The following is a 27,034-nucleotide window of genomic DNA, read 5'->3' as shown; positions in this document are numbered from 1 at the left end:
CTGTCTCGGTGACCGTGACTAAAGGCGAACGAAAACAAGGATGGTCTGAGTGGATGAGGTCATTGGAATTACCTAACTTGATTTCTTGGAACTCTTCTGTTTTGTGAAAGCAGTAAAAGTGTGGAACATGGACGCCGAAGCGATTATTAATGACTATGTTACTGCTGAAGATTTAAAGGTAAACCAAAAAAAGTGGCAATTTCCTGAAAACATACCTGGTCATCTTAACAAACATTTAATTTCGTTTATAAATTGCTTTTAACTCTAAGTTACCCATATTTAACCTAAATCCACCATCGATGACAACCCAATCGTATTTCTATTTTTTTTTTTTTTTTTTACTAAAAAAAAAAAAATGACGATGACACTTTAAAAGCATTTTTAATTACCGTTCAGAAATGAATGAAGTTTAAATTTGTATCGTTTAAACATTGTTGATAGGCTATATATATATATATATATATATATATATATATATATATATATATACAGATTATAAATTAGGTTGTATTTAATCGTGATTCTATATCACGTGCTAAAGGTTATTAAAAAGCAGTATTCGTTCGTCTTTCGGTGTCCTTCATTGGATATTTATCGTGTCTACTTCCTATTTCGTGTTTGTCAGGACAATTTGACCCAAACTTATTTTTTTTTTTTTTTTACGGAGCGTGCTAAAATAATGACGTTATTGTTACCATTCTCAAGTAAACCCATTCTTAACCTAGAGAAAGGGATGGCGTTTTGTAACTATTCTATTCTGTACTTTCACCTAACAGTTTAATAAACAAGCAAGTACTTCTGCGATTTAAAACCCGTTTTTGCCGTGAGTCTCGCTCGGTAACCCCCGGCGATCGACGGAAACCGCCAGATTATACCGAGCGAACGGAAGTTAATAAAAAACAAAACAATAACAAAAAAACAACTTACCGTAATAATTTCATAAATTTTTACTGTTTTTTTAACATTTTTTTTACGGCAACCGTGTTTTGTTTTTCTGTTTTTGGTGGTGGTGGGTGGGGTAATAAGTTTTGCTGCTTTGAATTAGTGAACAAATATGTCTTGTTTGTGCATAAATATTACTAGTATTACCCCCCCCCCCCATGTTAAGAATGTCTTTCGAAATTGGGGGTGTTTATTCCGAAAGCCGTTCGTAACATGGGGAGGTTGGGGGTGTTTATACTACGCTGGCGCAATGGTAATCTGCTCTTTATATTCTGTTTTTTTGAACTCTTTCTTTTCCTTTCGGTACTTGTACAGTGTAATTAAGACATTACACAATGAAAATATTGGAAAAAATGATATTTTACGTATCCGTTATTCTCTGAAAAAAAAATTTTTCATTTAATTTGATAAAGTATTTTTTTTTTTTTTTTTTTTTTTTATAGCGGAAAAACAATTTTTTATGACAGTGAGCTGAAGGTAGCCATGTTTGAATTTTTAGACCACGAGGAAGGGAGGGGTGCGCCACGGGGAGATAACTCTGTCTAAAGCCCTGACACCCCCCGTCCCATGTTAAATAATAGCTTTTCTTCCTTCCTTTTGGTCTAAAAATTTTGCTCAGTGTCATAAATTATTTTTCCGCTGTTAAAAAATCTACTTGATCAAATTATGTGAATTTATTTCGAGAACTTCATTCCATAACGGGTAACTTTTTTTCAATATTTTCATTTATATAATGTCTTGATTGTAAAATGAATAAAGAGGAGTGATGCTTTAGCAGTATCAGAATTTTGGGGAAATTTTCAGGCGAGTCGCCATTTTGAATATACACCTATATTTCTATCAGATTTTAATAATAGTAAAACGTAATTTAAACCCGTAAATTTTATTTCAATAAAACGAGCAAAGACCAAATTTTAATATCATAAAAGCTTTAATAGAGAAATAAACAATTTTATTTATTTTTCCTTCGATTTCTTCACTTAACATTTCACGGAATGTCGAACAAGTAACACAGTTGAATCTTACGATATATATTTTAAATGGCAAAATGTCACTCACCTGCTCTATGAGTAAGATATGCTTTCTTTTAATCTTCCTGTATGAGAATTTATTCATATTTATGTATTATAATCCATGTATTTTTTAAATGGAAGGATTTTTCCAACACACATCGCGACTACGCGTGTCTTTCAAGCAACTTGTAACGACACCGGAAGTGAAAAATTATCTCTTATGTACGGAGGCCTATAAGTGTAAAAAAAAAACACTAATTCAGAAACCTTAATAATCTCGATATTGGATTATATTCCTTCAAATTTTCCACTTTTAAAGGTTTTCGGAGGCGCTGAAAACAGAAATAACCATTTATATATACGGCAAACGAAACTAGTAGTTTCCAAGATAAAAAATTTTACAAATGGTCACAAAGTGGGGGGTCACTTTTCTATAATGTGACGTCAAATGGGCACCCACTTTATGGCCACATTGCAATGAACAGATTTGGCCGTAATTTTAAAGGAATTTTCGAGGGTGGCTTCATATTGACCCTATATGAATAAAGGGTGGAATTCTTCATATTTACCCTATATGATTAAACAAATATTTAATGTAATAATAACAATAATAACAAACCGAAACACGTCTTCTTTATAATATAAGTTTGTCTAAAATATTATATTCGGTTTATTGGAAAGAACATAAAATTTCACATTGACCCTGAAAATATCGTAAAAATAGAATCAATAGAAAAATTTTGATAGATTTTTAAAGTTTAAAAATTGAAAAATATTGAGTTCGGAAAATTCATTACTGTTTTTTTTAAAAAAAAATATATATATTTCTATTACTTTTAAAACAACTGTAATAGTTTATTTTGGAAGTATAATCCATAAAGAAAATAAATAACCCACTTTTAACAGAGAAATTACGAGATTTTTATATTGTATTCGCAGTTTCGTGTTAGGGGTGTCAAAAATTCCTACAAAAATTCTGATACTCACATAGATTCAAAAAAGTTGTCAAAAAAACAAATATATAAACACAAAGGCAAGATAAGTTACTTTTCTACCTAACTGGATATATTTTTTGTGTTCTTATTCAATTTAACATGTCTATTCAGCTCGAAAAACATGCAGTGTTTAAAATTCAAAATGTCGCCCGGCCCCGGCTGTCTCTTTAACACGGTAAGTTTGGGAAAAGATGTTATAAATAATAAACTAGACAAAATACTATTAAAAATCAACCGAATATATGTCAACTTATGTCACGGTAACATATATTGAGCGAATTTCTAACAGTATTTTGTCTAGTTTATAATTTATAATACCTTTTCCCAAACTTACCCTCTCCGAGAGAGAGTCGGGCGCCATTTTGAATTTTAAACACTGCATGTTTTTCGAGCTGAATAAACATGTTACACTGAATAAAAACACAAAAAATATATCCAGTTAGGTAGAAATGTAACTTATCTTGCCTTTGATAACATTTATTTGTTCTATATTTGTTTTGGGACAACTTTTTCGAATTTATAATATATTTTATCTTGCCTTTGATAACATTTATTTGCTATATTTTTGTTTTTAGACCACTTTCTTTTTAATCTATGTGTACAGACAGAGACAGTAATAATACAAACGTAACTTTTTATCGCCGAAAATGTTTCGGCGATAAAGTGTAGAAATTACCTGAAAAATTAATGTTTTTTACTCAAATAAAGTTTAAAAAGTCAAAATAAAATTTAAATACAACTTTCTCGTCAGTTACAGAAAGTTAAAAAATACGGGTAGTAAAAAAAACAAAAAAACTCACCATTATTCCAATAAAATTCTTTAAAGACTAGTAAATACGTCTGCTCCAAAGAATGCTTAGTGTCGGGTAGAATCAGTAGCAGTCAGTTACGTTTTTGCCTGACTTAAGGGAGATAACTTGTCCTTTTTTTTTATTTTTGTGCCTTTACGCTATCGTACATAAAAACTGGGAGTTTTCATTTTTTCATTAACACGAATTACGATATGACGCAGATATGTAATGTTATTTTTTTTTTTTTTAATATCTTAAAGAAATACCTGAATTTTTTTTTTATTATACTATAAATCTGCATTATCCGGTTTCGTCTTTTTTTTTTTTATATCGAAAAAAAGGAAACCAGGAATTAAATATAAAAATATAAACTGATCGACCATTAATTACTGGAACATTCTAAACAAAAATTAAGCTTCCACGTAAAAAAAAAAAAAAAACACGTGGTTATCGAAAAAAGAAGGATTTAAATTTTGGACTTTACCAGTAAATTTACAGATAAGTGATATTTTTTGTTGTTTTAAATTTGAGTATTTTATTTATTCATGTTTTATCTTCAATTTGTGATATATAAAATGTGCCGAACAAAATTAATTATTAAAATTCTCATAGACATTCCAAAATGGGGGGGGGGGTGAATTTATAAAACAACGTTTGTCTAAAATATTATATTTAGTTTATCGGAAAGAGCATAAAATTTTACATTCACCCTGAAAAAAACGTAACAATTGAACGAATAGGAAAATTTTGATAGATTTTTAAAGTTTAAAAATTGAAAAATATTCATCTCATAAAAATCAATTGATTTCACTACGTAACAAAATGGCTTCCCAGAGCGCACGCACGCACTTTGTAAACAATGTTTTTTAAACAATGAAAAATAATATTTCTATTATTTTTTAAACAACTTAAATAGTTTATTTTGGAAGCATATTCTATAAAGAAAATAAATAACCCACTTTAGAAAGAGAAATTACGAGTTTTCTATATTTTAATCGCAGTTTTCTGTTAGGGGTGTCAAAAATTCCCCCAAAATTCTGATACTGCTAGTGATGCTTGTGTTGGGTGAGCTCAACCATCGGGGGATGAACGAACCAACATGAGTGAAGCAAGCACTAAGCAGGGCAAATGGTATTTATGGTCAAAAAGTTTAAAAACCAATAAAGCAGTTTTTATCATTCTCTTCTAGGTCGAAATTTTGAACTTTTCTCCTGCAAACATTTTGATACTAGTTGTTACCAGACCCGTTTGGGTAGGTCGCTAGGTGTATCAAAAGCGGCCATTAAAAATAAGAATTTTAATAATTCAACTTACTATCTTTCGAAGTTTATAACTACTTGAAAAATGTAATTCAAACCTAATTTTTTTTCAATTAAAGGAGCAAAGACCAAATTTAAAAAAAATAACAAGTTTAATAGCAAATTATGCAATATTTGTTTTTTTTAAATCGGTTTTCTTTAAAAAAGATTTAAAGAAAATCAATGTATTTTAACTTGTTTCAATAAAATATATGTATATATAAATGCCAAAAAATCACTTACCTATAAAAAAATAATGGGTAGTTCCATTCTTCATTGTTAAGAATTTATCCATATTTATATTTTATATTCCATGTATTTTTTAAATAAAAGAATTTTTTTAAACAAGTATTTGAAAACCCTGCCATTATGTAAACATTATTACGGTGTTTAGGCAAACGTCGAACCGGTGATTCATTTTGTTTTGAACTACTGATGAACAGAAGGACGTAAAAACCACACGTTCGCGTTAGCCGTCTAGCCTTGCACTTGAAAAAATTTTTGCCTCCATAGCTGAAAACTAATCACATTTTACTTATAAGTGTTTTGCCTTAAAAAAAACAGTCGAAGAATTTTTTTTGTTTTTCTTTTCTCAAAGAAATACATGAATTTTTGATTAAATATATTTTATTTCCACTTTATGGAATTAATTTTTTTTTTTTTAATATCTAAAAAAAAAAAATACACACACATTGAATGAAATAGAAATAATTTTTGTAATAAAACGAAACTTTCTGTGCAATATAAGATTATAAGGTTTCATTAAAAAAAAAAAAAAATCAACATAGTTTTAAAAAAAAAAAAGTTTTAAACTGTGGACTTTTCTAATAGCAAAAAAAAAAAAAAAACTGGACTGGATTCCATAAAGAAAATAAACAACCCACTTTAAAAAGAGAAATTACGAGTTTTTTATATTTTATTCTATTCGCAGTTTTTTGTTAGGAGTGTCAAAAATTCCCCTCAAATTCTGACACACCTAGTGGGTCGCTTAAAGAGTATTTCTTTTTGCAACCTGGACTGTTGCCTGCTCGCCTTGGAGTATTGCTCTTCGCCCCCCCCCCCCCTTTTTAGATATGATTAAACTGTACAAGTACTCTTTTTTTTTTTTTCTTCCCCTTCCAATTTTTACCGTCTGCTTGCTCACGTCATTCGCTAGGCATTGCCGAATGACACTCATGAAAAAACGGGCTTTAAACTGCAGAAGTACCAACAAAAGATATTGTAAAACTTGAATTTAACTTGTAAGTAGCACAGTCTGTATTCTTCATCAGTCAGTACCCATTTCTCTTTACTGCTTCTATAAATGAAATTTGCTTAAATTGCAACAATTTCTGTGCAACAAAGATAAATGGTACTCATGCAGAGATGGCACCGTGTAATTTTTGAAAAAATAGTATTTTCATGTTGGGTTTGTATTACAACCTGCAGAGGTATGAAAAAGTTGTCAAAAAAAATCAATATAACAAATAAATGTTATCAAAGGCAAGATAAGTTACTTTTCTACCGAACTGGATAAGTTTTTAGTATTTTTATTTAATGCAAAATGTTTATTCGGTTCGACAAACAACTACTTTTACTTAACAATTTAATATAAAAGATATTGTAAAACTTGAATTCAACTTGAAAATACTATTTAAAAAAAAGGGGGGGGGTAGTAACAAAAGGTGCATAAGCACCCAAATTACTTTTGTTCCTGTAATGCTTTTGAGTAAAAGCACAGGATAGTTATCACCCGAACTCTTCAACAAAACAGAAAATAACAATAAAATACAACATGTAATTTATATAAAACACATTAGAATGAAATTCTCTACTGAATCCACTATCTTAACGCATAGGAATAATTTATAAAATTTATTTCATACATTTTATTTTTGTTTCCTCTTTCTCTTTACTATTTAATTATGGGTTTTTTCTAGAATAATTTTTTTTTTTTTTTTTTTGTAACAAAGAATCGTAATACTTTAGATAACTGTTCGCACCTTGGATATATTTGTAATGTTTTGGCCGATGTAATCTCTGACCTTCGCATTGTGCTTCATTTCAAACTCGAGAACCTATACTTTATGCCCTTTATTTTTATTCATCACAAGTACTCTAGTTAAAAGTTTCACACAAGATCGTTTTTGTAATGTCTTTAATCCATCTCCCCAAAATACAAATTGGCTAAGTTCATATCTCTTGGTCTTGTAAAAAAAAATAAAAAAAAAAAATACTAGTTATCTTTACAATTACTGTTTCCACTTCACTTCTGGTTGCTCCTCTCTGTGTTAAAAATGATTTTTCTAAATAATGTTATTGTTTAGAAAAACCCTTAACGTAGTGAGAAGGGCTTCATTTACTTATTTTCTGTACTTTCACCTGACAATTTATTAACCAAATGCTACTGTAAAAAGACTCAAGTAAAAACAAAAGAGCAACCGGGAGTGAAGTGGAAAAGATAACCCTCCTCCCCCCAAAAAAACCCCTATCCCTTTAGGTAAATTTTTACCTGGTTTCCACCTTAACATTTTCTTTTTAAAAGATGACTTCTATAAGTTTTCGGATATGCTGAAATAAATATTGCATTTAAATTATCCGCAAATGAGTAGTTTTCTGGATATTAAGCAATGTAATTTCCTATGTTATTGCTGGTGGCCATTTTGGTATGCACAAGCGAGCGCACTTGCATGTAAACGCTACCACGAGAAACTATGCTTGCGCTTGTGTGTATCAAGATGGCTAACAGCAATAATATAAGAAGTGGCATTGCTTAATATCCGGAAAATTACTTATTTGTGGAAAATTTAGATGCGATATTCGTTTTCAACATACCTGAAAACCAGGTGAAAATTTACCTTAGTTTATTTACTTTTTATTTTACACTTGCTTTTTCCCAATGTTAACAAATGTCAATCTTTTTAATGTGGGGTTAGGTGATATCGAAAAGGACACTTTGAATGGGTTATTCCAAACTTCATGTGAATTGCCCAGAATGTATAATAACGATAAAAGCAAAAATTGTTTATTTTGGTTGAAAAATACTTTTGCTTTCATTAGTTTTGCTTTTTCATACTTCAAAAATGGGTACTTTCATTGTAAAAATGAAAATATCAGAAAAAGGTTATATTTTACATATCCGTGATGGAACAAAGTTCTCCAAAAAATATTTCACTTAAATTTCATCAAGTAGTTGTTTTTTTTTTTTTTTTTTTTTTTTTACAGTGTAAAAAGAATTTATGATACCGAGCAAAATTTCCGATTTTTAAGAAGAAAAGCTAGTAATAAAGATGGGGAACGAGTGTCGGCGCTTTACATTGAGTTATCTCCCCGTGGTGTGTTAAAAATTTCCATAATGGCTGACTTCAACGCGCTCTTGTAAAAACGTGTTTTTCCGCTGTAAAAAAAAAAAAAAGAAAGAAAAAGCTACTCAATCAAATTAAATGAAAATTTTTTTTTTTTCGGAGATCTCCAGTCCAAAACGGATACGTACTTTTTCCATTTTTTTTTAATGCCTTGATTAAACTGTATAAGTACCCGAAAATGTTTAGACATTTTTATTTTTTTCAATTGTAAAATTGTTGTATTGCACATTCATACGTAATAAAACAATTTTTTTTTGTGTATATTTAGAATCCCACTTATTTAAAAAAAAAAACAAAAAAACAAGTGTTTATTCAGATTGGCACCTATGGCGATAAACAAAAATGAGAAAGAACGTTTATATTGTACCTATTCCTCGTGGAAAGAAGATGGTATATTCCAAAAATCACAAAACTTGATCAAGTAGTTTTTATTTTCAAAATTTACAAATTTGCCGTTTTTTACTGGGTAATGTCACTAAATAGGGTTTGTGGATGATATGAGAAAATAAGTCTGCGTATGCATTCAAAATATTTCTTATCTTTAACATTATTACATGACGAGTCATTTCGAGTAAAAAGTTAAACTAAACTCGAGGTCCTCGATATGACCTTAAACTATATCCAGTGGTGAGGCCCCAGCTTTGGGGAGTGTGGAGCCACCCTTTAATTGCCATTGCTCCCAGGTCCACTCTGACCCGGAGTTGTAGTACCTGTTAGGGTTCCAACTATGGGTTGAATAGAAACCAACTTGAAAACAACAAATATATTCTATTAAAAATTTTTTCTTCAAAGTCTTTGGATTCGGCATTAAATAACCTGAAAAGGGTTGATATGCTGTAAAACAAAAACAACCAACCAACCAAAACTAAACTCGAAATGCACGATTAAAATGTGTAAACAATAATGAAAATGGTTGCCACCCACAATTTCGTAGAGCAAAGTAGCAGTCTTGACCTTGTGATCAAAAACCAAGATATACATATCAGTCACGTGTAGGTTAGTGATCTTTTGAACCAATGCATTTCAGATGAAAACATTACTATATACTAAGGTATCATGTCGAAATTATAAGTTCCAAAAATTATGAAACATGATCCAGTAGGTGTGCTAGATGTATTTTTAACAAAAAATAATCCGCAATTATGTTCTGAGAGTCTGTTTAAAAAATAGCAGACCCTTAAATTAAGTCAAGGGAGATAAGTCAGTTTATTATACTAAATCGGTGACATAACTCTTTCACATGGAAAACATATGATCAAACTTGATAATTCGCTAAATTATATTTTTACTTGTAAGTAGCAGGGAAACCCAATGTTGCCTGGTATTGAAATCGGTGAAATCACTCATTTCTCAATCAAATTGATTTATTGCTTTCTCTAGTTGGGGACCCACTGCAGTGCACCAGGAAGAAACTTCACATGCCTTCCCATAGTGATTTAATCCATAATATATTGTAGTTTACATTGCACTGTAGAGAACCTACTGTTGATTTTATAAAATTATTTTTATATAATTGTATGAATTAAAGTTTAAAATGCAAAAGTCAAATATCATGGTTCAATTGTGTTTTAAACAGAAACATTCATTCCGAATGTGTCCCTGTCTTATCAAAGAATCTACTGTTGATTTTATATGCCAAGCCCTTCTGCTTGTGCAGTAATAAAACTCCTTAAAATGCACGTGATTTTAGGTTTTATATGATTTTAATTTTGTTCAAAATCAAACTGTTCCGTCTTGAATTGGATTTTTTTTATTAATGATTTTCGATACTTATCAGGTGCATTCTGATACAAAACCTATCACACTGTCAGACACAAAGTATATTTGTGTGAAATGTCATAAAAAATCAGGCCAGTCATTTCGGAGTCCATCGGGAACGAACTCCCCCCCCCCACACACACACATACACAAACATAAAGTGCTTTAGTAGAGATTATTTCTCTTCTAGATCATTTTTCATAATTTTCGGAATTTATACTAATTTCAGCATGATACAGAAGTATGTGATAATGTTTTCACCTGAAATGCATTGGTTTAGAAGAATACAAATCTACGCAAGCACCATTCATAGTTTAGAGGCATAAATTTTTTTTAATTTTGTGAAAATTTTATGAAAATAAATAAAATGACAATAAGTAGATTATCAGATTTAGATGGTCCTCCTCCTCCTCCTCTCTTTCTCATAATAGTATAGCATGAATAAAAAACAAAAAAAGTACACATGGTATGCAAATATATCTTAGTGGAATTGGGCATTAAACAGCAGAGTGACAATCCACTTGCACATTATTTGTTAAACTCTTCTGATTACTGTTGATTAAGCCCCAAATTTTCAGATCATAATTTTTTGTCTGGTAATTAATCCTCTTAGTGTAATTTTAATAAAATTTCAGTACCCATGTACTAGGAAATGATCATAGTTTTTATAGCCAATTATAAAAGTTCAAAATAATAATCATTCTGCTTAAATAAAGTTATTTTCAGGGTTTTTTTTTAATCATTTGCTTTTTGTATGATGCAATAACCTCTTCATCATCATTTGCTTTTGCATGATGCAATAACCTTTATCTTTACTTATATATACAAGATGTCCAAAAAAATCACTGAAGGGTTTTTAACTTTAATATATTTATTTTCGATATCTTTCTGTAATTTTAACACAATCTGACTAAGACATTGGGAAATTTAAAAAAGTCAAAATGGCAGAGGCTTAAAAGATTATACTACGACCTGACACATACTGTTCTTTAAATCTGATCTCAACTTTGAGATTTTGTTTTTTATTCATAGCCAGTATATTGTAGCAAGTTTATGTGCATTTACTGTAGATTATTTAAAAAGTATTAGTGTAAATTGCCAATAACATGTCCCCATTCTTTAGTAAAAAAAATCCCAACTTATTTGGCAATTTTCACTCTTTAATTTTGTGTTTTAACAAAATTATAATGGTAAATTTAATTATTTAATAGAAATAATGGTAAATTTAATTATTTAATAGAAATAATGGTAAATTTAATTATTTAATAGAAATAATGGTAAATTTAATTATTTAATAGAAATAATGATAAATTTAATTATTTAATAGAAATAATGGTGAATTTAATTATTTAATAGAAAGTGGTGAATTTTAATTATTTAATAGAAATAGTGGTAAATTTTAATTATTTAATAGAAATAGTGGTAAATTTTAATTATTTAATAGAAATAGTGGTAAATTTAATTATTTAATAGAAATAGTGGTAAATTTTAATTATTTAATAGAAATAATGGTAAATTTAATTATTTAATAGAAATAATGGTAAATTTAATTATTTAATAGAAATAATGGTAAATTTAATTATTTAATAGAAATAGTGGTAAATTTAATTATTTAATAGAAATAGTGGTAAATTTAATTATTTAATAGAAATAATGATAAATTTAATTATTTAATAGAAATAATGATAAATTTAATTATTTAATAGAGAATATAAGCATGTAAAGTTACATTCATATATATTTTATTTATTTGAGTCACCACTTATCAAGGCCAAAAGTCATTGGAGCATAAGGGTTAATGAATTTTTTTGCGATGAAAATTGATAATTTGTATTATTTGGCTTGCTATTCTCATTCTGAATGCTATTCTAAGGCTGCTTTGGTCAATGTAATCTCCAACCCTCGGCTGCATCCTGTCAAACTTGTGAATCTCACAGATCCATGACGCATCAGATAAAGTACTAAGTAATAATCATTTTCAAGTGACAGTTTTGTGAAGTTTGAAGGTTTAATCCACAATACAGACAATATTAAGAAAATAATAAAGAATTACTTCTACTTGGTCAAGGCTGATGGAAGAAAAACAATCTACCCCTACGGATTAGATAAAGGGTTCTGTTTTGAAATTCTTTACAGCTTTCCAAGTTGAACATAAATATTTCTGAATTTAACAAGATACACCTAAAAAAAGATTGTTACATTAGTCAAAGTGTTATGAGAACATCCAAAAAGAGAACAATAACCGAAATAATCTAAATAATAAAAATGTTAATAAGATGGATTGGTTGTAAATAAAATAATCATCTCTCACAACAAGACTAGAAAAAGAAAACATATACAAAATGATTGATCATAGTCAAGGGTGATTTTTAGACTCCTTTTTCATTAGCTAGTACGCCTAAGTGCAGGAGAGGGAGCCACTTTCTCAGAATTATTCCACTTACCTTTGATTCTTACATTTTATAATGCTCAGTGTTTAGGAAGAGAACATCAAGTACACTTTTTTTTTTTTTTAATCTTTAGTATGAATCGAGCAATGATTTGACCCTTGTGTTTGTAGGAAATTAGAAAATTTGCTGTCTTGTGTGCTATCTGTCCAGAAAACAATTTTCACAGGTTTTGAACCAGTTAGTCTTGACAAATGTATCATCTTGTGTTAAATGAAAATTAATCATAATGAAAGCAATAATTATGCAATCAACTTAAACAGAAAAAATCCTATTACTTCTTGAAAAATAAACTACAAAAATATGAAAGCGCAAGAGTACAATAGAGATCAAGTTAGACTTTTATCTTAAAAGTAAAATTCAGTAAAAAGAAAAAACAGATTTGGAGCTCATAAAAGGATGTATTAAAGCTTGCTATTTTGTCTGTGTTAGACATTTTTTTTAGAGGGTAAAATTCTCAATACCAGTGATTAACCAATCAGATATATCGTATGTGACACAGAACACATTTTTTCTTTTTAAATGGAATGTTCAGGAATTTCTTTCTGAATTGAGTGATCTAAAACGGTTCTAAGCAGATTTAGTATCAATATACTCTGTGATGGAAAGAGACATCCGATGTCTTTGTGAACTTCAATTTTATCTTAATTGAGTAATCAGAGCACCCAGAATGCATAGAAGAGTAGATGTGCACTCTTTCAGCATAAGTTGTCCGAAAAAGATCCAAGAAAACTTTCAAAATGTTTGTCCACATTGAATACATAAGTGGCTTTCTTGCCAGTCTGAGTCCGTTCATGTACAAGGGAAAAAATTGTGACTAAACCTTCCTTTATAAGTCATGTTTGAGTTATTCTACATTGTGAACGTTAAACATTAGCAAAAGGATTAAGAGACGAGATCTTAATATTTTTCAGAGATTCACTCGATGGTTATAACACCATCGTTTAGTGGGATGATAAAGGGCAGAGATTGAATGAGTTGTGAGCAATGCAAATGGAAACATAAAACAAATTAAGGTCTTAACTTAATTTTTGTGTGTGTGTGTTCTTGTATCAATATAATATATATATTTTTTTATTGAGTAAATATTTATTGAAATCGATGGTGGAATTGTTAAAATCCAATAAAAAAGAAATTTCATAAAGAAATTGAAATCACCAGAGTACATTTTGGTTTCTTAAATACTGCTCCTCCCTTCGTAGTACAAGCAGTTTCACTTGTCTCTGCTTCACTGACTCTATTTCTACAAACCTGCCTACTGCTATTGTAAACAACTGTTTACGCTTACCTGATCTTTCAAGACCAGAAATCCTAACTTTTTAAAATTTTTATTTATAGTTTTATAACAATTTTGTTCAGTTATTGATTTTATGACCCAAAAAATCAAAGTTAACTTTGAAAATACTGTTTTTAAAAGAAAAAAAATTCATAAAAAAGACTAACAAAAAAGCAGCATAAATAAAATATAATGATAATAAAAAAAAAAAGCAAAAGTATTTATGGAATTTAAAGATGTCTGATTTTTATTTTTATATTATAAAAATTTTTTATTAAAAAATTGAATTATATTTCAATAAATGTTTCTTAACAAGAAATGAAGAGAAAAGACAAGTGGGAAGTGGGTGCAATGAGTAAAATAAAAATGAAGGTGAAAAGTCACCCAGCAACACTAAGTAAATAAAGTTAGTACGTGATATTAAAAGAATGGGGTATTAGAGAATAAGTTTTTGCCTTTCAGGACTATTTGTGTAACACAAATAAAAACACAATTACCGATTCAATTTTTTTTTTTCTGTCTGTGCACCTCTTCTCAATTTGCTAATCTTGTATGTGTTTTTTTTTTCTTTTTTTTTTTTCTACAAATATTTGGGTGAAAAAAAAATGGACACCTTTTGGGCAGCTTTTCAAGTAAATAGACATTCAAAGCACAAATAGAGAAATTAATTGTCCTCATTATTCTGTCCTGTTGTCTTTATCTCATCTAAGACAATCAACAAGGAAAAGGAAAAAGTCAAAACTATTCATAATCAAACTAATGTTAACTAGCAGGCCCACCTGACAATGCACGGGCGTATGGATAACAAAAAATATCAGTTTGTCAAGAAAGCTAGTGCTTATTTTTATTAGTCCATATTTCGACACTTTTTAGAATATGTGAAATTATTGAATAAATTTTATATACTCACATTTCTGATTAGAGCATACCTCACTTCCTCTCTTGAAAGAATATTAAAAATTATTTAACTTGGGTTAATTTTGAAGCTGTTTGATAATGGAAGATTATAAAACTCATTTTAGGCGCTTGATGCTTTTCTATTTCATAAAGGTAAAATTGTCTCACAACAACAAAAAAAGATGTGCAGTTTATGATGAAAATACAGAACTCTGGAAGTGGTTCACAAAGTTTAGTGCTGGATGTTTTAGCCTTGATGTCAAAGAACGCTAAGGCAGATGACCCTCTGTATGTGATTACTAAAGTAAGGCATTGGGAATAACCCACATTGCACAACATGGGGAAATAGTAGAAAAGCTTAGCATATCAAAATCCACTTTGGACACAAATTGATATGGCAAGGTGTTCTCTGATTCTCTTGAGTGTCTACATCGTGCCATGATATATATATATATATATATATATATTGCATATTCCCTGCTACGACCCTGTTCCCTCTGAAGTATATAATCTACTAGGATTAGATCTGTTGTCTACTTGCCGGAATGTAACAGTTGCTTCTGTTGCCTACAGATTATTTCATGGTTCTTGCCCTACTGCAAGGCTTAAATATCGCCCTGTGCTGCATCTGAACAAACCAACCCTATGACAATATAAATTCACGTTAGACCCTCCACATAATCACACTGGTATTTGCTCAGAAATGTACCAGCGATCTCCTATTAGCATTATGTTCTTCAGTCCTGTCCTGAATGTGCTGCCTCAGAATTGTGTAAATGAATGTCGTGATGTTCCTAAGTTTTAAGCATTCCCTAATTAGCTTAGTAGCCTTTGTCTATTGCTAACGGTTTTAGGACCATGGCTTAATAAAGGGGGGGGGCATATGATTTTTGTGAAAAGAATCTCTGATTTGTTTTATAAATGGAATGGAAATACACTTTATTTTTTTTTATTTTATTTATTTATTTATTTTTAAAGCAAGTTGTTACAAATGATGAGAAATGGATCATTTACCATAATGCTGTGAGAAAATGATCCCCAGTTAATCAAGATGGGCTATACTTAGCCATCACAAAAACAGATCTTCATTGTAAAGCATTATGCTGCGTGTCTGGTGGAATTTGAATGTAACTCTGTATTATGAGCTTCTGAAAATTATTGCCCACAATTGGATGAATTAAAAACAGCAATATATATATAAAAAAATCGCCCAACATTGGCCAATAGGAATAGTGTATCACGATAATGCTAGGCCATATGTTTCCTAATTCTGGTCCTAATTGAGCTACAAGATGAATTTGATTTTTTGATCTTGCAACACTACATCTAGAATATAAATCTCACCTGTCTGTTTAAGTGTAAAGCCTTGATAAGCGGCGACACTCTCCCTAGTAAAATAAAACTGAATTGATCACAGGAAGATAGTTCATTATTCTGAAATAAATCTCACCTTTCTGTTTAAATGTATGTATGTCTGCCTAAAACTTTTGACAGAGGCGACAGATTTTCACGAGATTAGTATCGTTTTGAAGCTCGACTCTTCGGACCACAAATATTGAAAAATTGGCTAAAAACATTAATTCCTTCACACTCAATTGGGCACTTTTCTACAAGGAGGGGGGAGGCGCTTTTTTGTATTAAATGTATGAGGTATAAAAATAGTTATAAATTCCTTATTTTTAGTTGGCTTTAAAAATTTTGTAAAGATTCTTTCTTATAGCAAAAGGGTTTTAACTGTGCTTAATTTTGTGTTATTTTTGGCTGTTTTCTTTTGAGTGTAATTTTTTTTTCTCTCCAAAAATGATTTCTTATTCAAGCAAAAGATTTTATCTTTTTCAGAAATATGAGCAGTTGTACATAAATCAAGAGAAGCGAGGTGTAATCAATGAAAAGACACATTTCGACTATGCGCTCTGTTTAGTACGTAGCAAATACACAAATGATATCAGGAAAGGCATTGCTTTCCTTCAAGGTTGGTTGAACTTTTTCTTTGTTTCCTCTATTACAATGTTTCTCCATCTTTATTTTTACCAACAGCAGATGTTTGAAATGCATGAAAATATTGCACACTTTGTAAAGTAGTGCATGTGAGATTGTGTGGAGAGTTTTACCCTCCCCCCCCTCCCTTCCACCTTCCTTCTCAACTTTTAAAATCCTTTAGAAAATACCAGGGAGAAGATGATCACTTAAAATGACAGACAGTATGTTTTCGAAAAAAAAATAATTTTCGATTTAAATAATCCTGCATCCTACAGATATTTTATGACTTTTTTTTTTTTTTTTTTTTTTTTTTCATTAAAAATCTTTGTAAAAAAATAGACAAGTTTTTTTCCTTCTTTCTTTCTTTATTTTTTCAAACTTGGGGTAATATTAAATAATTTTTTTCAGGCTTAAGAGAGAATATTGAAAACAATTGAAAGTTATTTTTGGCAAAATCTGAAGATTTTCCCCCAAAATAAACTTGATTTTTTTTTTTTATGCCCAAAAAACATTGATTCTTGTTTTTTCTTTAACATGATAACAAATCTGCATAGAATCAATTTTAATTTAGGCGGACTGGCATTTTTTTTTTTTTTTTTTTTTTTTTAAATCTACAAAGATTTTTAACAAAAATAAAAACATGCAAAAATAATTAATTTTTCTTTTTATTTTGATTTAATTGAAAATTTCGGAAAGATATGTCAAACCTAAAAAGAAAGAATTTCAATGCAATGCATTTTGACCTACGAAAAATACCTAGGCAGCCCCATTGGCATTTCCTCATAGGGGTGTCTTGAACAACTAGCAATAAACTAATCCCATTTTTGGAAGGAAGGGAAATCTTAGGAGACCTCATCATTGTCATTTTGATTTTTGTAAACATTTACTATTAATCAAACAAAAAAAACGCTAAAAACATTTACAATTTAAAAAAAAAAAAAAAGAAATGCAAAACTAGTTTTTGTTTATTGCGCATTCTCGTTTCTTTTTAAATTTTAGTGAATATAATTTATCCTTTTATCAAATTGTCTTTCTACATGGTTCAAATCTGAATTTATTGATTTGCTATTAAAAAAAAAAAAGGCATCAGTTTAATTTTTAATTTGCTATGAATAATATTAAGATTCAATTCTTATGAGCAACTAAACTTGCACTTCTGTGTCACTTTTTTTTTTTTTTTTTTTTTTGTACCATCTTGTTCTATGTTTAGGTTGGTTTGATCTAATAAATATTATTTCTATTTTGAGAACATAAGGATAAATACAAAGTTTTGTATTTCTCAAAAGATTAAACATCAGGTATCTTGCTTGCCAATAATTTTGGCCATACCTAATATGATTTGGAATTTTCGACTGTTCTGACAGATTTTTTTTGTCTTCAGAGGAAATTTTGATTTGTTAGTTTATTTTTTTACTAAAAAAACGTCTTAACATCATTTTTCAACTATTTTTATTTATTATTTTTTTTTACCTCAGATATTCTACAAAAGACGAATGATGACCAGTCCCGGCGAGATTACCTTTATTTCTTAGCAGTTGGGTATACAAAATTGAAGGTATACAGATAAAGTTTCCATCTTGTCATTTATTCATCCGAAACATTTATCTCCCAACTTTTTGACTTGTTTTTTTTGTTTTACTACGTTCTGTTTTTTCGGCATTGCAGTTTTTAATTAAGTTTCTCTATTTGTTTTAGGAATATGAAAATGCTTTACAATATATCAAAATGGTACAAAGTCTACAGCCGGAAAACCGTCAAGCACTCAGCATGGAAAAATATATAAAGAAAAAATTAACTAATGGTCAGTTAAACTTTTTTTAATTTATAAATTGCCACCACCATTTGTTGTGGGTTGTGTACCTTTTGTTCTGTTTATCTAATTATGCGTTCTTTATATTTTTACTTCCACTGCCATGCTTTTGGCTTGGATTTTTTTTTCTGCAACCTGTTGGATCAAAGTAAATCTTGCACAATTCATGATGTTCAGAAGATCAAAATCTGATACTTAACAATTGGCATATTCTACAGTTCTTGCGTAATCAATTGTTTTCAGTTTTATTTTATGAAAATCTATTAGAGTTGGGACAATTAATCAGAATTGGAAAAATTTGTGCCTATTTTCCGATGCTAAATACGATTCTTTTAATTTTTCTTAAGTTTGCATTGCTGGTACAAATGATGAAAAAATATTTAATTTAAAAGTATCGGTAGAACTAAAATCTATATATCGCCCATCCATAAACGTATTTAAAAAAAAATATGCATATATTACGGTAATCTGAAAATGAAAAATAATAAACAACTCGGGCCAAGATCAAAGTGTAGTATCTGTTCTGATGCTACACTTCAATTTTTTGTTCTCGGTTAGCGAAGAAGAAATCCTTCACGACTGAGACAATTTTTATTTTTGTTCCTTCCTCCACATTAAAAAACGACCTTGGTGTCTAACTTTGCCCTCGTGGGGAGGCAAGTAAATAGAAACAACTCCATAGCTTAATATTTAAAGGTTTTAAAAGAATCTGAATTGGTAATTGTATTGGAATTGGGAGAAGGAATATTGGAATGTTTACATCATTAAGCTCTATACATAATATTAGTTACCCCTGCCAAGATGGTGGTTGTGTTGTCAAGGTTACAAGAAAAAAAGTGACTTTCACTTTTTTTTTTCTTTTTTTTTTTCAATAACTTTGGTTCTCTAGAAAAACAGTTTTGATTGAATTTTAACATTCATTTTATTTTTCCACATGAAAAATTGTTACAAAAAAAAAAAAAAAAAAGGCATTGGTTGATCCCAATTGGAATAGATTCTTTTTAATGGAGAATCAACCCAAATAGGTATGGAAAAACTTAGTTTTTGAAGTTAGTGTAAATCTCTGGCTAAATCTGATATGATTATGTATTTATAAAACTTTCTATGTTTCAGTTATGTGTGAAAAAAAAAAATTACATCAACAGCATGACTTCGTGAAAATACTCTCAATATAAACAAAGAAAGATGGGAACAATATAGCTTTATTCAGTTTATAAATAACTAATAAATTGTTATTCTAAACAGAAAAGATAAATATTTCTAAAATCTCGCAAATGAGTGAATAATTTGGAATTATCTCCCTTGTACTACAAAAAAAAAAATCCAGGAGAGATCGCCGTTTAGCAATAAAATTTGATTTATTTTTAAAATAAAACTACTTGATTAACTTACATGTATTTTCTTTTTGTCACAGATGAACAACCATAAAAATTTTTTATTTTTAGTATTTTTTCTTTTTTTTTTCTTCATAGGGTGGGGTTGTAGACTTGAAACATTTTTTTTTTATATAAGGGGTAAAAAAAACAATACAAAATTTTGGCCATACCCACTAATAGATGCACACGGAACATTTTGAATCAATCAAATTGAGAAGTGACTTTTTTTCTTTGAATAATTAGAAAAGATTTATCTCTTTTTGCAAATTTAAATTCATTTTGTTTTCTTATTTTTTATTTTATAGAGGGCCTAATGGGCATGGCTATCATTGGAGGTGCTGCATTGGCTGTTGGAGGACTTGTTGGCCTTGGAGTTGCTTTGGCAAAGAAGTAGATGATACTATTCTCTTGGCCACCAATAGAAATAGGTCAGCAGAAATGTCAAAGGAGCATTTTGGAAAAGGTGCCATGTTTTACACACACTCAAAAAATAAGAAAAGCAAAAAAAAAAAAAAAAAAAAAAAAAAAAAAAAAAAAAAATGGTAAAAAATTTAAAAACGAAAAAAACAAAAACAAAAAACACATTTAGAACAAACTGCAATTTCCAACTATGTTCTGTGTGTACAACCAAAATAATCAAATCCACTTCTTCGTAAAAATTTTGAAATGAAGAACAGCAATCACTGAATGATCAACAGGGTCTTTTATTATGTCGACTGGGAACCAAATGTTTTTGAATTATTATTCGTAATATTTTTTTTTTTACCAGATTGACAAAAAACTAAATTTCTCTTCACCTAAAAGGAAGAACATATTTCAGTCCTACAAGCATAAAAATCAAACTTTTCTAGTTATGCATGACCCAAATAAACAATTTTTCTCCATCTCTCCTAAACTTGAACCCATTCTACTAGTATTGCACCAACAGTGACAATAAAGATAAAGATGTAGAATATTTTAGAATTTGATTCAATTAAAAAAAACAAAAATACAGAAAAATCTTTATATGCACTTGTTATGGAATGAAGATGTTATATTCCAAAAATCATATAAATTGAACCAGTAGTTCATTTTTTTTTTTTTTTTTTAAGCATAGCAAATTGTGTCCATTAAAAGCCTGATTTTGATCTCTATAGTTCGAATTGAGTTATCTCCATTATTTATAAAACAACTGTCTTGCTTTATAATAAACTGTGATTTTTATAACATCTTCATTCCATGACGGGTATGTACATCATAAAGATTTGTTTGTAATTTTTTTTTTTTTTAAATTAAGTTGAATTCCAAATAAGAACCAAATATTTAAATCGATGAAAGTGTCCATCAAGAAGACACCAGCAGAAAAAAAGAGTGAAAAGGAAAATGATATCACATTGAGAGTATACATATCTGGGTTAATATGATTAAACTGGGCTAGAGTTCAGGAGAGCTGGAGAAACAGCCAAGATTATTAGTTATTAGGATCACCATAACTGAAAAGCTTTAATTTTTATAAATAAATTGTAGGTTTGTTAAAAAAAAACTTTTTACATAAGATGTTTTTCTATTAGTATTAAATTTTTATTTAATAAATAATTAATTTTTATTTAATCGGTTTTGTTTATTACATTTTTTTATTGTTCAAGATTTCCTGATATTTGTATAAAGTAATGGTCAATTCTAATATCTTATGGAAATTAGCACTTGGATTTCAATACAGCACAAGAACCAGCAGTGAAATTCATTTGGAAACCTAATTTTAACAGTAAGAACCAGCAGTTGGCCTAATTTATCTGCTATAGTCTACAAGTACTGATTCCACAAGACTTAAAAGATGATAGTGTGTATTAAAAATTTTTTTTGACTTCTCTGCAAACAGTTTAATTAATGTGTAATGGTATTGTTCAGAGAGGACCGCAAGAAAAATGGTTTCACATTCTATTAAATATTACTAAATGAGGAATTATTTTCATTTAAGCTTGAAATTTATTAACATTATGTGAATAAGCTAAATAAAATAATTTAAAAAAAAAAAAAATAGCTGCGTAATTTGAGCTGATATATTTATCTAAAAATGAAATTGGAATTTTAATTTTTTTAATTTCAATGATTTCTCATTTAATATAAATTAATATTTAACAAAAACAACATAACTATTTTTAATGTTTATACAGAAATTTTCTTGCATTCTTTTGTGATTTTTTTTTTTAAATTACCTGCAAATATTTCTTTTAAAGAACATCATGAACGGCTTATTTAGTTGTGAATTCTGTAGGAAAATTTTTCTTTTTAGGAATCAGAATTTCATCAGTTTCAAAAACGTTCAAAAAGATTCCATATTCCTTCAGCAATCTTTTTTTTTTTTTTTTAGTATTAATGGGAAAGAATAAATCAAACCATAAAAATGATTCATTATTTGAGAAAAATAAAAAAGCTAAAAACAAAAATAACAAATAAAATGTTTTTGTTATTTATTATGAAAAGAAAAAAAAAACTAAATTCAAGTGAGAATAGCTCCAGTCAACTTCTTTTTTCTGAATGCACAGAGTTTTTGGATCCATCGTTTTTTCTTTTCATTCACATCAATAAATAACTGTAATATAAAAGAGAAAGAGAAATTCATTTATAAAACTTATTTCTTTATTAAACAAGTGATGTATCAATTCAAAAAACATACTCTTGTCCTCAATTTTTTAAACTAAGACTTTCCTACCCCCCCCCCAAAAAAAATGCAATAATTGCTGGTATGTTGTTAGTAAAATTCTGATCAATTATTCAATAAATTATATAATTTTATTATTAACATGTACAGCCAGGTATTTTGCTAGTTAATAAAATTAGTTTACAGAACAGTTTTTATGTTTCCTTTTTGAAGATCAAAATTATACGCTACTAAATCTTATGTGATCTTTTTTTCTTTTATCTCGTATCAATCGCTAGATAATATATTAAAAATATCTATATGAAAATTTAAAAAAAAAAAAAAAAAACAACAAAAAAGATGTATGATTTAACATTATGGCAACCCTCTTGTTTGTGTAAATTTAGGTTTCTAAGAACTTAAAATTGGTTAATGGCTCTCATTAAACTCTTATTCATAAACTAGCAGGGAAATCCGACATTGTCCTGGATTGATTAAGGACTAACAAATGTTCCACCCTCCTATACTTTCATTGTCATTGAAATCAGTGAAATCGTCCATTTTTTTTTTTTTTTTTTTTTTTTTTTTTTTTTTTTTTTTAAATCAAATTGATTGATTGCTCTGATTCTAGTAAAATGCTTAAAATCTGGGACACAAGTTTACAGGATCTTCGAAAGAAATTGAACTCCAAGTTATGGATCAAATTTCAAATTGGAGGTTGTGCTCCTAATTTTTTTTTTTTTCTTTTTTTTTTTAAGACTCCAAAGAAACTCATATTTTGTGAATATTTGTTAATAATAAAATCCAATGGGAAGGTAAGGAGCTAGTAAATGAACCATATCCAGTCTACCTTGGCATCACACTGGACCGAACTCTCTCCTTCAAGACACACATAGACAAGCTCCGAAAGAAGATCGCGCCTCGAATTAACTTAGTCAACATACTGGCTAACTTGAGTTGGGGAGCAGACCCACACACGCTAAGGACAACATCATTAGCCCTATGTTACTCCACGGCTGAATATGGCGCTGCAGTATGGTCTCGCTCAACCCATGCTCACCGCATTGATGCAGATCTCCACAAAGCTTGCCGGATCATAACCGGAAACTTAAAAAGCACACCTTTACCAGCCCTATACCGATTAAGTGGCATACCACCACCTAAAGTCCGCCGGGATATAATTGCGAGAGTTGAGCGTACTAAACAACTCGAAGATCCCAGACACCCTCTCTATGGCTACTCGGAGGTGGCTAGACGACTTGTGTCCTGGCGAAGCTTTGCCACAGTGGAGGAACTACCGGACACTCCTACATCCTCTTACCGGCTACAGATGTGGAGAGAGGTAGACCCTCAGTCTACAAATATAGCACTGCCAGAGCCCAGTGAAACCTTACCACCTGGCACACACCTGTCCCGTTCGGAGTGGGTCACTCTGAATAGGGAAAGGACAAAAGTTGCAAAAACTGGCGACAACCTACTCATGTGGGGTTACTCTACAACTGCTGAATGCCCCTGTGGTGCCCAAGTTCAGACCATCGAGCACATTTTAACATCTTGCCCACTGGGGCCCAACTGCACGGACGAAGACCTCAGTGTTGGTAATGAAACCGCACGCCGCTGGTTGAAGAGATGGAGTGACAAGATATGATGATGAATAATAAAATTTGATCAAAATAATTTGGGGTTTCAGCTATTTATATATAGATACAGGTTTTCAAGAGTGACACAATAAATTTATGAAAAATTCAGTACTGTTAAAAGCAACTGGCATTGTGGGTAGCTAAACTAAAGAGGCCCTCAGAATGTTGCCGAAATCATCTTATCTCATCTACAGCAAGCTTCCTCTTCCCAGTTTGGAACTAGTAAAACAGACTAGTGTTAACTTAGTAGAATCCATTTCCCCTTCTTTGGACCTCAGTTCTCAGCATATGTTAATTGTGAATCACTTGAACTTGTAAGAAAATTGAATTCTTTGATATGACACTGACACACGTGAAAATGCACAAATGCACCATGATACCTTATACTACAACAGAACACCAACCGGTCTAATTTGTTTTTTAGGGGTATTTGAGGTCGCTTACAATGAATCTCATAATCAAACTCACCGCAAATTTACCCTTTGCATGGTATGAACCCCTAGACCATGGGACTATTTTGTGCCATTTCACCGCCTTCGGTAGTGTTTTTCTTACATGATACGTTTGCGTGCAAACGGGCATAGTGGGGTGTCCTATAACATCGCATAGGAATCTTGACATGCCAGAATCTTTAAGCGGTCATTTCAAAGAAATTTATAAAAAAAAAGTGGTTTATTTATTTTTTTGTCTTACATAATTTTAATGCTTTTTAATTGATCTAAAGAAGTTTTCACGAGCGGTTTACAAAATTATAACCACCAAACATTTTTGTTTTCATTCTTTGGGGGGGGGGGGGGTATGCCATTAACAGGTGCTTCTGCAGTTTAATTAACCATTTTTCCGTAAGTAACGTGCCAACATTTACCAAAAATTCTGTTTACATTGGGGTGGTGGTGGTGCTGGGACGCGCGGTCTAGGGGTTCATACCATGCAAACGGTAAATTTGCAGCGGGTTTGATTATCATATTCATTGTCAGCGACCTCGAATACCCCCTATAAAACCAAATTAGAGTGATCAGTGTTCTGTTTTCGTGTAAGGTAACATTTACCAACTTTTCTATTCTTCAGCTAACAGGCTTAGAAGTTACTTTTAAAATAGCAGTAAACCAATGTTAGCCATTTTTTAAAAAATTTATAAGATTGAAAAATATGTTGACCTGCATACTTTTCGTTGTCAATAGTGTTGGCAATCATGCTCTCAACCTTTTAAAAAGCTAGAATTTACTATTAAAATTAAAAAAAAAATTTATTATACTTTTATATACCTCAGATGAGGCACATTTCTATTGAAGCATAAAACAAGAACCTAATTAGCTTAAAAGTTCTTTTGCATCATCCAAGAGGGAGACTAGTGGTTGATGCACCAATCCAAATGTGGCAACAATACTCCATGCATGAGCGAATCATAACATTACAGAAATGTAAGATACTGACAAAATGTGAGAATTTTTCTATCCTAGAAGAGGGAACCTACCTTCTTTGCAATAGACTTGACAGCATCTTTTGTATACTTATTTCACTTCGTGTTGGCTGAGAATATCATACAAAGGTGTTTAAATGTTGAACTCTTATGAACAGAGCTATCAGCCATGACAATCAATGTAAGGAAAGGTTTCTTATTGATAAAAGAAAAGGAGCTTCGTCTGAGTAGCATTAAATGTGGCTATCCAGTTTTTGCTGCATTCTACTATAGACTGGTGGTTATTCAATTTGCCCTAAAGCCAAGAATAGTATCTGGTATAGTCAGCGAACATGGCCACCTCAAATGCAATTGCATTAGGAATTACTAAAGTCCAGCAAACTTTTTTTCTGGAATGGTTTTAAAATTAATATTGTTAGTTAATCACCTTCTTGCTAGATGTTAAATTTTTGTCATAGACTGAACAATTGTAGGATTCCATCTTCATCAATCTTGTTGATGGAAATCTTGCTTTGGTGGTTTTAAAAATAAACACACCTGTTCTATACTTACGCTGGGGTGTGCATGTGTGTCGATGTCGATGTTTGATGGAATTTTATCAACAATGGAATCTGTGCTGGTCTTATCTTCTAGTTTAATATCTGAGAGGACGCCAAATATTGCATCATCGTGATTTTTGTCTTCGGCCAATTCCTTTAGTTGGGTCTTAAAAAAAAAAACAGAAAAAAAAAATACTTTGGTTATATTTAAGGGAAATTTTTTTTCTCAGGATTAAAAAAAAATAGAAGATGCATCCAGTTAGAAAGTTTTACCATGCATGCTATAGTTAATATCTACTTTTAAAGCATTCCTCTTTTTATTTCATGTATAATGTATGGATAAAATCAATACGGAAAATATATAAATGTTTATATCTTTTCTGCATTTATTTCCCATGTGTTGACATGTAGGAATACAAAGTCTTAAAAAAAAAAAGCGAAAATGTTTCTTTCAAAAGCAAATAATTTTCAACCGATGCTTCAGTCTTCTTCAGTGTCATACGTGCAGTTCTTCAAAAGTCCAAAATTTGTGCCTACAAAAACAATCCCAGCAATCACAATCCACTCACTTCTCTATCAATGTGAATGCTTTTATTGTTTTGTTTTTCTGGACATGATTTTTGGATTTCTGAAGAGTCACACATATGGAAAATTCAGGTCATATAACTATATTTGGTTTTTCACGTGGAAATGAAATAGTCCATTAAGTATTTGGATGTTTTGCAAGGTAAATAGACATGGTTACGGGAACATAACTTTCTATTTTATATTTATACTAGCATGGGTGCCCGGCGTTGCCCGGGTGTTTGGAGGTGAGTGTTGAGCAAAAAAAAAAAAAATAGTGGTAGTAAGAAGGCAGGTTCGAACCCATACCGCGAAGGAGGAAAA

The 27,034-nt window shown here is 30.2% G+C and overlaps 2 protein-coding genes across 6 annotated transcripts in view; one reads left to right on the top strand and one right to left on the bottom strand.

The window, feature by feature from the left end:
- LOC145287883 (mitochondrial fission 1 protein-like) lies at positions 1-21,015 on the top strand. Its single transcript, XM_080135798.1, has 5 exons — positions 1-178; positions 16,601-16,733; positions 18,217-18,296; positions 18,437-18,542; positions 20,233-21,015. Exons 1-5 carry the CDS (start codon positions 128-130, stop codon positions 20,319-20,321), a joined length of 459 nt encoding a protein of 152 aa, XP_079991924.1. The 5' UTR covers positions 1-127; the 3' UTR covers positions 20,322-21,015.
- A 1,347-nt stretch (positions 21,016-22,362) lies between these two features.
- LOC145287881 (uncharacterized) overlaps positions 22,363-27,034 on the bottom strand; it is a 40,981-nt gene continuing 36,309 nt past the window's right edge. For 3 of the 5 annotated variants that reach the window (XM_080135795.1, XM_080135796.1, XM_080135797.1), the window contains exons 8-9: positions 26,160-26,312; positions 22,363-22,499 (exon numbers count right to left, since the gene is read on the bottom strand). In XM_080135795.1, coding sequence (XP_079991921.1) covers positions 22,407-22,499; positions 26,160-26,312 — 246 coding nt within the window. In that variant the 3' untranslated portion in view covers positions 22,363-22,406. Of the gene's footprint in view, positions 22,500-26,144; positions 26,313-27,034 lie in introns of all 5 variants that reach the window. The other 2 variants (XM_080135793.1, XM_080135794.1) reach the window with 1 other exon arrangement.

The sequence above is a fragment of the Euprymna scolopes genome, chromosome 11 (assembly GCF_053919585.1).
Source record: "Euprymna scolopes isolate OS-2025 chromosome 11, ASM5391958v1, whole genome shotgun sequence".
NCBI lineage: Eukaryota > Metazoa > Mollusca > Cephalopoda > Sepiida > Sepiolidae > Euprymna > Euprymna scolopes.
The sequence above is the reverse complement of the archived record's forward strand: the minus strand, read 5'-3'. Positions and strand labels throughout refer to the sequence as shown.